General features: G+C 46.8%; 1 protein-coding gene across 10 annotated transcripts in view; it reads right to left on the bottom strand.

The window, feature by feature from the left end:
* The window catches only part of LOC110510242 (FRY microtubule binding protein b), a 173,151-nt gene that overhangs the window by 27,243 nt on the left and 133,515 nt on the right, over nucleotides 1–12,393 (bottom strand). For all 10 annotated transcript variants that reach the window (XM_090226469.1, XM_090226470.1, XM_090226471.1 and 7 more), the window contains exons 43-48: nucleotides 12,106–12,293; nucleotides 5,570–5,664; nucleotides 4,833–5,268; nucleotides 2,086–2,284; nucleotides 618–715; nucleotides 274–444 (exon numbers count right to left, since the gene is read on the bottom strand). In XM_090226469.1, coding sequence (XP_090082595.1) covers nucleotides 274–444; nucleotides 618–715; nucleotides 2,086–2,284; nucleotides 4,833–5,268; nucleotides 5,570–5,664; nucleotides 12,106–12,293 — 1,187 coding nt within the window. The remainder of the gene's footprint in view (nucleotides 1–273; nucleotides 445–617; nucleotides 716–2,085; nucleotides 2,285–4,832; nucleotides 5,269–5,569; nucleotides 5,665–12,105; nucleotides 12,294–12,393) is intronic.

Here is a 12,393-nt window from a genome sequence, read left to right as displayed (position 1 = left end):
CTCAGCCATGTAGGTGGCCATGTTGAGTGTGATGCTCACCTCAGCCATGTAGGTGGCCATGTTGAATGTGATGCTCACCTCAGGTATGTAGGTGGCCATGTTGAGTGTGATGCTCACCTCAGCCATGTAGGTGACCATGTTGAGTGTGATGCTCACCTCAGCCATGTAGGTGACCATGTTGAGTGTGATGCTCACCTCAGCCATGTAGGTGACCATGTTGAGCGTGATGCTCACCTCAGCCATGTAGGTGACCATGTTGAGTGTGATGCTCACCTCAGCCATGTAGGTGACCATGTTGAGCGTGATGTCAGCGAAGGCCTCGTGGAGATAGCGACACACGACGCTGACCCAGGAGAAGGGGTCCCGCGTGTACGACCTGTTCTTATACAGGGTCATCACGTGGGCCAGGTGAGACAGCTTGGTGTTCTTCTCCTCCAGACATACCTGGAGGGAGGGGGAGAGAAACAGGAAGCTACGGAACTGATGGAGTAGATGTAACTCTGTGGTAAACAACAGAGAAGCTGGACGGTCCAGTGGACGATGAAACAGACTCTTTAACTGTAACAGGAATAACACTATAAACGTAAGAACATTTGAAATGTTTTTTGGTGTTTTACCTGTGCGATCCTCTCAGCGCTCTCCTTGCAGAACTGAGTGGGGTGGCCAAAGTGTTGCACCAGATGAGGCAAGAGACACAGCACATTCAGGGGAAAACCTAGAGAGAGAGAGAGAGAGAGGGATGAAGAGAAAGATAGGAGAGAGAGAGAGAGGTAGAGAAAGAGAGAGAGAGCGAGGGATAAAGAGAAAGATAGGAGAGAGAGCGAGAGAGAGTGGTAGAGAAAGAGAGAAATTCAATTCAAATTCAATGAACTTTTACTTCCTGGGAGGGAATTTCATGTGTGGTGATGAATGGTACACACAAGACACATAACAACACATGACACATGAAGGCTACAGTATTAAGGATTAGAAGTGTTCTATGCAAACCTAAGATATATTAAAATATTTATACAAACACATCCCAAGGTATATACACATATATACAAACACAAATTCAAACTTCAAGAGCTCATGAGTTTGATGGATGTTGGGCACAAAACCAGAAGCTGTTCTCTTAGATTTGAATAGGAGAGCTGCAAACCTGCACACAGAGGGTAGAGGGTTATACTGGTCTATACCTGGAGGGTAGAGGGTTATACTGGTCTATATCTGGAGGGTAGGGGGCTATACTGGTCTATATCTGGAGGGTAGAGGGTTATACTGGTCTATACCTGGAGGGTAGGGGGCTATATCTGGAGGGTAGAGGGTTATACTGGTCTATATCTGGAGGGTAGAGGGTTATACTGGTCTATATCTGGAGGGTAGAGGGTTATACTGGTCTATACCTGGAGGGTAGAGGGTTATACTGGTCTATACCTGGAGGGTAGGGGGCTATATCTGGAGGGTAGAGGGTTATACTGGTCTATACCTGGAGGGTAGATGGTTATACTGGTCTATACCTGGAGGGTAGAGGGTTATACTGGTCTATACCTGGAGGGTAGGGGGTTATACTGGTCTATATCTGGAGGGTAGAGGGTTATACTGGTCTATACCTGGAGGGTAGGGGGTTATACTGGTCTATACCTGGAGGGTAGAGGGTTATACTGGTCTATACCTGGAGGGTAGGGGGTTATACTGGTCTATACCTGGAGGGTAGGGGGTTATACTGGTCTATATCTGGAGGGTAGAGGGTTATACTGGTCTATACCTGGAGGGTAGAGGGTTGTACTGGTCTATATCTGGAGGGTAGAGGGTTATACTGGTCTATACCTGGAGGGTAGAGGGTTATACTGGTCTATACCTGGAGGGTAGAGGGTTATACTGGTCATTAAGTGTGTGTTATGTCAGATGCAATTTGTTCCCTCTTCTTCCTCCCTTGTTTTTTGTAAATGTCACTGAGGGTAAATGTCAAAGTGTTTAGCCTCCAGCTGTACATCCTACATGTATCTCTCTATATCTTTTACCCAATGGGATTGTTTCGTTATGGTCTAGTCCTTGATTAATCGATAGATTGATTGATTGACAGACTGAGTAATCAATACGTACCTATAGCCTGTGATGTGTCGACCACGGGGACTCGTGAGACAGGTGTGAGCTGACAGAAGAGTTGCAGGGTGAGGTCAGAGGTCGTCTGGGAGGTGAAGCCCTTTAACAACAGCTGTTGTAGTCCAGAAAAACCACTCCATCTCAGCTGGGCCTGCAGCTTCTCCAAACGCTCACGGTTCTCCGCCCGGTCCAGGGGCACCTGGGAAATGGAGTTCCGGTTTAACTTTAGAGTTCTCTATGTATGTACAGGGGACATTCTTATCACATGTATTATCAACCTTTGGCAGTAACTTGTGGATAAAGCCATTGCATTATCATTACATTTCTATTACAAAACCCATAGCACCTTAGACAGCAGCTTGTTTACAGGTGTAGTGAAATATGACACTCAAATGTACAGTTTGATTTACCAATTATCATGTATTATACCATGTTTACACAACCCACCTTAGACAGTAGCTTGTGGACCATGTTAACACGACCCACCTTAGACAGTAGCTTGTGGACCATGTTTACACAACCCACCTTAGACAGCAGCTTGTGGACCATGTTTACACAACCCATCTTAGACAGTAGCTTGTGGACCATGTTAACACGACCCACCTTAGAGAGTAGCTTGTGGACCATGTTTACACGACCCACCTTAGACAGTAGCTTGTGGACCATGTTAACACGACCCACCTTAGAGAGTAGCTTGTGGACCATGTTTACACAGCCCACCTTAGACAGTAGCTTGTGGACCATGTTTACACGACCCACCTTAGACAGTAGCTTGTGGACCATGTTTAAACGACCCACCTTAGACAGCAGCTTGTGGACCATGTTTACACGACCCACCTTAGACAGTAGCTTGTGGACCATGTTTACACGACCCACCTTAGACAGTAGCTTGTGGACCATGTTTAAACGACCCATCTTAGACAGTAGCTTGTGGACCATGTTTACCCAACCCATCTTAGACAGTAGCTTGTGGACCATGTTTAAACGACCCATCTTAGACAGTAGCTTGTGGACCATGTTTACACAACCCACCTTAGACAGCAGCTTGTGGACCATGTTTACACGACCCACCTTAGACAGTAGCTTGTGGACCATGTTTACACGACCCACCTTAGACAGTAGCTTGTGGACCATGTTTTCCCGACCCACCTTAGACAGTAGATTGTGGACCATGTTTACACGACCCACCTTAGACAGTAGCTTGTGGACCATGTTTTCCCGACCCACCTTAGACAGTAGCTTGTGGACCATGTTTACCCAACCCATCTTAGACAGTAGCTTGTGGACCATGTTTACACGACCCACCTTAGACAGTAGCTTGTGGACCATGTTTACACGACCCACCTTAGACAGTAGCTTGTGGACCATGTTTACACGACCCATCTTAGACAGCAGCTGGTGGACCATGTTTAAACGACCCACCTTAGACAGTAGCTTGTGGACCATGTTTACACGACCCACCTTAGACAGTAGCTTGTGGACCATGTTTACACGACCCACCTTAGACAGTAGCTTGTGGACCATGTTTACACGACCCATCTTAGACAGCAGCTTGTGGACCATGTTTAAACGACCCACCTTAGACAGTAGATTGTGGACCATGTTTACCCGACCCACCTTAGACAGTAGCTTGTGGACCATGTTTACACGACCCATCTTAGACAGCAGCTTGTGGACCATGTTTAAACGACCCACCTTAGACAGTAGATTGTGGACCATGTTTACCCGACCCACCTTAGACAGTAGCTTGTGGACCATGTTTACACGACCCACCTTAGACAGTAGCTTGTGGACCATGTTTACACGACCCACCTTAGACAGTAGCTTGTGGACCATGTTTACCCGACCCACCTTAGACAGTAGATTGTGGACCATGTTTTCCCGACCCACCTTAGACAGTAGCTTGTGGACCATGTTTACCCGACCCACCTTAGACAGTAGATTGTGGACCATGTTTTCCCGACCCACCTTAGACAGTAGCTTGTGGACCATGTTTACCCGACCCACCTTAGACAGTAGATTGTGGACCATGTTTACACGACCCACCTTAGACAGTAGCTTGTGGACCATGTTTAAACGACCCACCTTAGACAGTAGGTTGTGGACCATGTTAACACGACCCACCTTAGACAGTAGCTTGTGGACCATGTTTACACAACCCATCTTAGACAGTAGCTTGTGGACCATGTTTACACGACCCACCTTAGACAGTAGCTTGTGGACCATGTTTACACGACCCACCTTAGACAGTAGCTTGTGGACCATGTTTACACGACCCACCTTAGAGAGTAGCTTGTGGACCATGTTTAAACGACCCACTTAGACAGTAGCTTGTGGACCATGTTAACACGACCCACCTTAGACAGTAGCTTGTGGACCATGTTTACACAACCCATCTTAGACAGTAGCTTGTGGACCATGTTAACACGACCCACCTTAGACAGTAGCTTGTGGACCATGTTTACACGACCCACCTTAGACAGTAGCTTGTGGACCATGTTGACACGACCCACCTTAGACAGTAGCTTGTGGACCATGTTTACACGACCCACCTTAGACAGTAGCTTGTGGACCATGTTTACACAACCCATCTTAGACAGTAGCTTGTGGACCATGTTGACACGACCCACCTTAGACAGTAGCTTGTGGACCATGTTTACACGACCCACCTTAGACAGTAGCTTGTGGACCATGTTTAAACGACCCACCTTAGACAGTAGCTTGTGGACCATGTTTACACGACCCACCTTAGACAGCAGCTTGTGGACCAGCCTGAGGGACATCTGATACTCAAACTCAAAATCTGACTCCATGAGTGACACCGCCACCCAGAACACGGTAGCCAATAGGGACGAAGGATGGGACACGTGGGCAGGATCAGACAGCACGCTAGGATCAATTCGATTAGTCGACGCCGAGGAGGCGTGGATACTCCGTCCGGGCCGGCCCAGGCCGTGATTGGTGCAGGCCTGGATGCGGTCAAGGGTAGCGCTGCGAGGCGGATCGTGTGATTGGTTGCCGCTCTCACCAAACTTTTTGGGTACAGAATAGGACCGCTGGTGTCGGCTGCGTTCGGCTGAGAGCCCGCTAAGCCCCACCCCCGGCAGGTTGAGCTGGCCAGTGCTCTTCCTGTTAAACTGCTTCTCAAGCTTCTCATTGGTCAAGAAGTCTGGGGAGGAGGTCCTACAGAGGGGTTAGAAAGAACAAAGCTAGAGTGAATAGTTCACCATACGGTTAACTAAACCAACTGTCTCAGTAGGCTCTTTCCTATGCTGATTCAGATGACTTGTTGAAGGCAAAAGACTGTAACATAAAGACTGTAACATAAAGACTGTAACATAAAGACTGTAACATAAAGTCTGTAACAGAAAGACTGAAATGTAAAGTCAACATATCAGTAACATAAAGTCAACATATCAGTAACATAAAGTCAAGACATCTGCATAAAAGATGAAAGTGTAGACAGGTGAAATAGAACTCCTACCTGGTCAGAGCAGCCATCAGATCACTGTTCTTCAGACACTCAGCCAGGTTCACCACCACGGATTCTAGAGTCAGCAACACCTCCATCACATAGCCCTGGAACACAGACATTACTGTTACCTCCATCACATAGCCCTGGAACAGACATTACTGTTTACCTCCATCACATAGCCCTGGAATACAGACATTACTGTTACCTCCATCACATAGCCCTGGAACAGACATTACTGTTACCTCCATCACATAGCCCTGGAATACAGACATTACTGTTACCTCCATCACATAGCCCTGGAACAGACATTACTGTTACCTCCATCACATAGCCCTGGAACAGACATTACTGTTACCTCCATCACATAGCCCTGGAACAGACATTACTGTTACCTCCATCACATAGCCCTGGAACAGACATTACTGTTACCTCCATCACATAGCCCTGGAACAGACATTACTGTTACCTCCATCACATAGCCCTGGAACAGACATTACTGTTACCTCCATCACATAGCCCTGGAACAGACATTACTGTTACCTCCATCACATAGCCCTGGAACAGACATTACTGTTACCTCCATCACATAGCCCTGGAACATACATTACTGTTACCTCCATCACATAGCCCTGGAACAGAGACATTACTGTTACCTCCATCACATAGCCCTGGAACAGACATTACTGTTACCTCCATCACATAGCCCTGGAACACAGACATTACTGTTACCTCCATCACATAGCCCTGGAACAGACATTACTGTTACCTCCATCACATAGCCCTGGAACACAGACATTACTGTTACCTCCATCACATAGCCCTGGAATACAGACATTACTGTTACCTCCATCACATAGCCCTGGAACAGACATTACTGTTACCTCCATCACATAGCCCTGGAACAGACATTACTGTTACCTCCATCACATAGCCCTGGAATACAGACATTACTGTTACCTCCATCACATAGCCCTGGAACAGACATTACTGTTACCTCCATCACATAGCCCTGGAACAGACATTACTGTTACCTCCATCACATAGCCCTGGAACACAGACATTACTGTTACCTCCATCACATAGCCCTGGAACAGACATTACTGTTACCTCCATCACATAGCCCTGGAACACAGACATTACTGTTACCTCCATCACATAGCCCTGGAACATACATTACTGTTACCTCCATCACATAGCCCTGGAACAGACATTACTGTTACCTCCATCACATAGCCCTGGAACAGACATTACTGTTACCTCCATCACATAGCCCTGGAACAGACATTACTGTTACCTCCATCACATAGCCCTGGAACAGACATTACTGTTACCTCCATCACATAGCCCTGGAACAGACATTACTGTTACCTCCATCACATAGCCCTGGAACACAGACATTACTGTTACCTCCATCACATAGCCCTGGAACAGACATTACTGTTACCTCCATCACATAGCCCTGGAACACAGACATTACTGTTACCTCCATCACATAGCCCTGGAACAGACATTACTGTTACCTCCATCACATAGCCCTGGAACAGAGACATTACTGTTACCTCCATCACATAGCCCTGGAACAGACATTACTGTTACCTCCATCACATAGCCCTGGAACAGACATTACTGTTACCTCCATCACATAGCCCTGGAACAGACATTACTGTTACCTCCATCACATAGCCCTGGAACAGACATTACTGTTACCTCCATCACATAGCCCTGGAACAGACATTACTGTTTACCTCCATCACATAGCCCTGGAACAGACATTACTGTTACCTCCATCACATAGCCCTGGAACACAGACATTACTGTTACCTCCATCACATAGCCCTGGAACAGACATTACTGTTACCTCCATCACATAGCCCTGGAACACAGACATTACTGTTACCTCCATCACATAGCCCTGGAACATACATTACTGTTACCTCCATCACATAGCCCTGGAACAGACATTACTGTTACCTCCATCACATAGCCCTGGAACACAGACATTACTGTTACCTCCATCACATAGCCCTGGAACAGACATTACTGTTACCTCCATCACATAGCCCTGGAACATACATTACTGTTACCTCCATCACATAGCCCTGGAACACAGACATTACTGTTACCTCCATCACATAGCCCTGGAATACAGACATTACTGTTACCTCCATCACATAGCCCTGGAATACAGACATTACTGTTACCTCCATCACATAGCCCTGGAACAGACATTACTGTTACCTCCATCACATAGCCCTGGAACACAGACATTACTGTTACCTCCATCACATAGCCCTGGAACAGACATTACTGTTACCTCCATCACATAGCCCTGGAACACAGACATTACTGTTACCTCCATCACATAGCCCTGGAACAGACATTACTGTTTACCTCCATCACATAGCCCTGGAACACAGACATTACTGTTACCTCCATCACATAGCCCTGGAACAGACATTACTGTTACCTCCATCACATAGCCCTGGAACAGACATTACTGTTACCTCCATCACATAGCCCTGGAACACAGACATTACTGTTACCTCCATCACATAGCCCTGGAACAGACATTACTGTTACCTCCATCACATAGCCCTGGAACACAGACATTACTGTTACCTCCATCACATAGCCCTGGAACACAGACATTACTGTTACCTCCATCACATAGCCCTGGAACAGACATTACTGTTACCTCCATCACATAGCCCTGGAATACAGACATTACTGTTACCTCCATCACATAGCCCTGGAACAGACATTACTGTTACCTCCATCACATAGCCCTGGAACAGACATTACTGTTACCTCCATCACATAGCCCTGGAACAGAGACATTACTGTTACCTCCATCACATAGCCCTGGAACAGACATTACTGTTACCTCCATCACATAGCCCTGGAATACAGACATTACTGTTACCTCCATCACATAGCCCTGGAACAGACATTACTGTTACCTCCATCACATAGCCCTGGAACAGACATTACTGTTACCTCCATCACATAGCCCTGGAACACAGACATTACTGTTACCTCCATCACATAGCCCTGGAACAGACATTACTGTTACCTCCATCACATAGCCCTGGAATACAGACATTACTGTTACCTCCATCACATAGCCCTGGAACAGACATTACTGTTACCTCCATCACATAGCCCTGGAACAGACATTACTGTTACCTCCATCACATAGCCCTGGAACAGACATTACTGTTACCTCCATCACATAGCCCTGGAATACAGACATTACTGTTACCTCCATCACATAGCCCTGGAACAGACATTACTGTTACCTCCATCACATAGCCCTGGAACAGACATTACTGTTACCTCCATCACATAGCCCTGGAACACAGACATTACTGTTACCTCCATCACATAGCCCTGGAATACAGACATTACTGTTACCTCCATCACATAGCCCTGGAACAGACATTACTGTTACCTCCATCACATAGCCCTGGAATACAGACATTACTGTTACCTCCATCACATAGCCCTGGAATACAGACATTACTGTTACCTCCATCACATAGCCCTGGAACAGAGACATTACTGTTACCTCCATCACATAGCCCTGGAACAGACATTACTGTTACCTCCATCACATAGCCCTGGAATACAGACATTACTGTTTACCTCCATCACATAGCCCTGGAACACAGACATTACTGTTACCTCCATCACATAGCCCTGGAACAGACATTACTGTTACCTCCATCACATAGCCCTGGAATACAGACATTACTGTTACCTCCATCACATAGCCCTGGAACACAGACATTACTGTTACCTCCATCACATAGCCCTGGAACAGACATTACTGTTACCTCCATCACATAGCCCTGGAACACAGACATTACTGTTACCTCCATCACATAGCCCTGGAACAGACATTACTGTTACCTCCATCACATAGCCCTGGAACAGACATTACTGTTACCTCCATCACATAGCCCTGGAACAGACATTACTGTTACCTCCATCACATAGCCCTGGAACACAGACATTACTGTTACCTCCATCACATAGCCCTGGAATACAGACATTACTGTTACCTCCATCACATAGCCCTGGAACAGACATTACTGTTACCTCCATCACATAGCCCTGGAACACAGACATTACTGTAACGGTACCCCCTGTATATAGCCTCCACATTGACTCTGTACTGGTACACCCTGTATATAGCCTCCACATTGTCTCTGTACAGGTACCCCCTGTATATAGCCTCCACATTGACTCTGTACTGGTACCCCCTGTATATAGCCTCCACATTGTCTCAGTTCCGGTACCCCCTGTATATAACCTCCACATTGTCTCTGTACAGGTACCCCCTGTATATAGCCTCCACATTGACTCAGTTCCGGTACCCCCTGTATATAGCCTCCACATTGACTCTGTACTGGTACCCCCTGTATATAGCCTCCACATTGACTCTGTACTGGTACCCCCTGTATATAGCCTCCACATTGTCTCAGTTCCGGTACCCCCTGTATATATAGCCTCCACATTGACTCTGTACTGGTACCCCTGTATATAGCCTCCACATTGACTCTGTACTGGTACCCCCTGTATATAGCCTCCACATTGACTCAGTACCGGTACCCCCTGTATATAGCCTCCACATTGACTCTGTACTGGTACCCCCTGTATATAGCCTCCACATTGACTCTGTACTGGTACCCTCTGTATATAGCCTCCACATTGTCTCTGTACTGGTACCCTCTGTATATAGCCTCCACATTGACTCTGTACCGGTACCCCCTGTATATAGCCTCCACATTGTCTCTGTACCGATACCCCCTGTATATAGCCTCCACATTGACTTGGTACAGGTACCCCCTGTATATAGCCTCCACACGGGTACCCCCTGTATATAGCCTCTACATTGTATCTGTACAGATACCCCCTGTATATAGCCTCCACATTGACTCTGTAACGGTACCCCCTGTATATAGCCTCCACATTGACTCTGTACCGTACCCCCTGTATATAGCCTCCACATTGTCTCTGTACAGGTACCCCCTGTATATAGCCTCCACATTGACTCAGTACAGGTAACCCCTGTATATAGCCTCCACATTGACTCTGTACAGGTACCCCCTGTATATAGCCTCCACATTGACTCAGGACAGGTACCCCCTGTATATAGCCTCCACATTGACTCTGTACCTGTACCCCCTGTATATAGCCTCCACATTGTCTCTGTACAGGTACCCCCTGTATATAGCCTCCACATTGTTTCTGTACAAGTACCCCCTGTATATAGTCTCCACATTGACTCTGTACAGGTACCCCCTGTATATAGCCTCCACACCGGTACCCCCTGTATATAGCCTCCACACCGGTACCCCCTGTATATAGCCTCCACATTAACTCTGTACCGGTACCCCCTGTATATAGCCTCCACATTGTCTCTGTACCGATACCCCCTGTATATAGCCTCCACATTGACTTGGTACAGGTACCCCCTGTATATAGCCTCCACATTGACTCTGTACAGGTACCCCCTGTATATAGCCTCCACACCGGTACCCCCTGTATATAGCCTCCACATTGTCTCTGTACTGGTACCCCCTGTATATAGCCTCCACATTGACTCTGTACAGGTACCCCCTGTATATAGCCTCCACATTGACTCTGTACCGTACCCCCTGTATATAGCCTCCACATTGTCTCTGTACAGGTACCCCCTGTATATAGCCTCCACATTGACTCAGTTCAGGTACCCCCTGTATATAGCCTCCACATTGACTCTGTACAGGTACCCCCTGTATATAGCCTCCACACTGACTCAGTACTGGTACCCCCTGTATATAGCCTCCACATTGACTCTGTACCTGTACCCCCTGTATATAACCTCCACATTGACTCAGGACAGGTACCCCCTGTATATAACCTCCACATTGACTCAGGACAGGTACCCCCTGTATATAGCCTCCACATTGACTCTGTACCTGTACCCCCTGTATATAACCTCCACATTGACTCAGGACAGGTACCCCCTGTATATAACCTCCACATTGACTCAGGACAGGTACCCCCTGTATATAGCCTCCACATTGACTCTGTACTGGTACCCCCTGTATATAGCCTCCACATTGACTCTGTACTGGTACCCCCTGTATATAGCCTCCACATTGACTCAGTACTGGTACCCCCTGTATAAAGCCTCATTATTTTTATGTACATTTCTTGTGTTACTTTTTGATTGATTCAATTTTTTATTTTTTTACTTTAGTTTATTTAGTAAATATTTTCTTAACTCTATTTATTGAACTGCCTTGTTGGTTAAGGGCTTGTAAGTAAGCATTTCACGGTAAGGTCTACCTACACCTGTTGTATTTAGCGCATGTGACAAATACCATTTGATTTGATTTGTTACCTCGATCACATGGCCCTGGAGCACACACACACACACACACACACACACACACACACACACACACACACACACACACACACACACACACACACACACACACACACACACACACACACTAACGTTAGGTACAAACATACACTGATACACGTACCTGCACCTCGTCCCCGTGCTCTCCCACCACCTCCACCAATCGTGAGAGCAGGTCGGATACAGCGTGAGCGTTGATTGGCTGTTTGAGAGCTCTGAATATCTGGAAGCTCCGCCCAGCGTAGTGACGAGACGAGCTGCACAGAGCGGTCTGCAACGCTACATCACTCAACTGCTGTTCAAGGTGGAAATCTGACCAATAGAAAAAATAATTAGACAAGATGTCATGATTCTCCAGATACTCCAGGAACTTGTAAATAACTCAATTTCCTGGGCCCAGATTCACAAAACA

This window comes from Oncorhynchus mykiss, chromosome 29 (genome assembly GCF_057628025.1).
Source record: "Oncorhynchus mykiss isolate SJ-2025 chromosome 29, ASM5762802v1, whole genome shotgun sequence".
NCBI lineage: Eukaryota > Metazoa > Chordata > Actinopteri > Salmoniformes > Salmonidae > Oncorhynchus > Oncorhynchus mykiss.
This window is presented reverse-complemented; position numbering and strand designations above follow the sequence as displayed.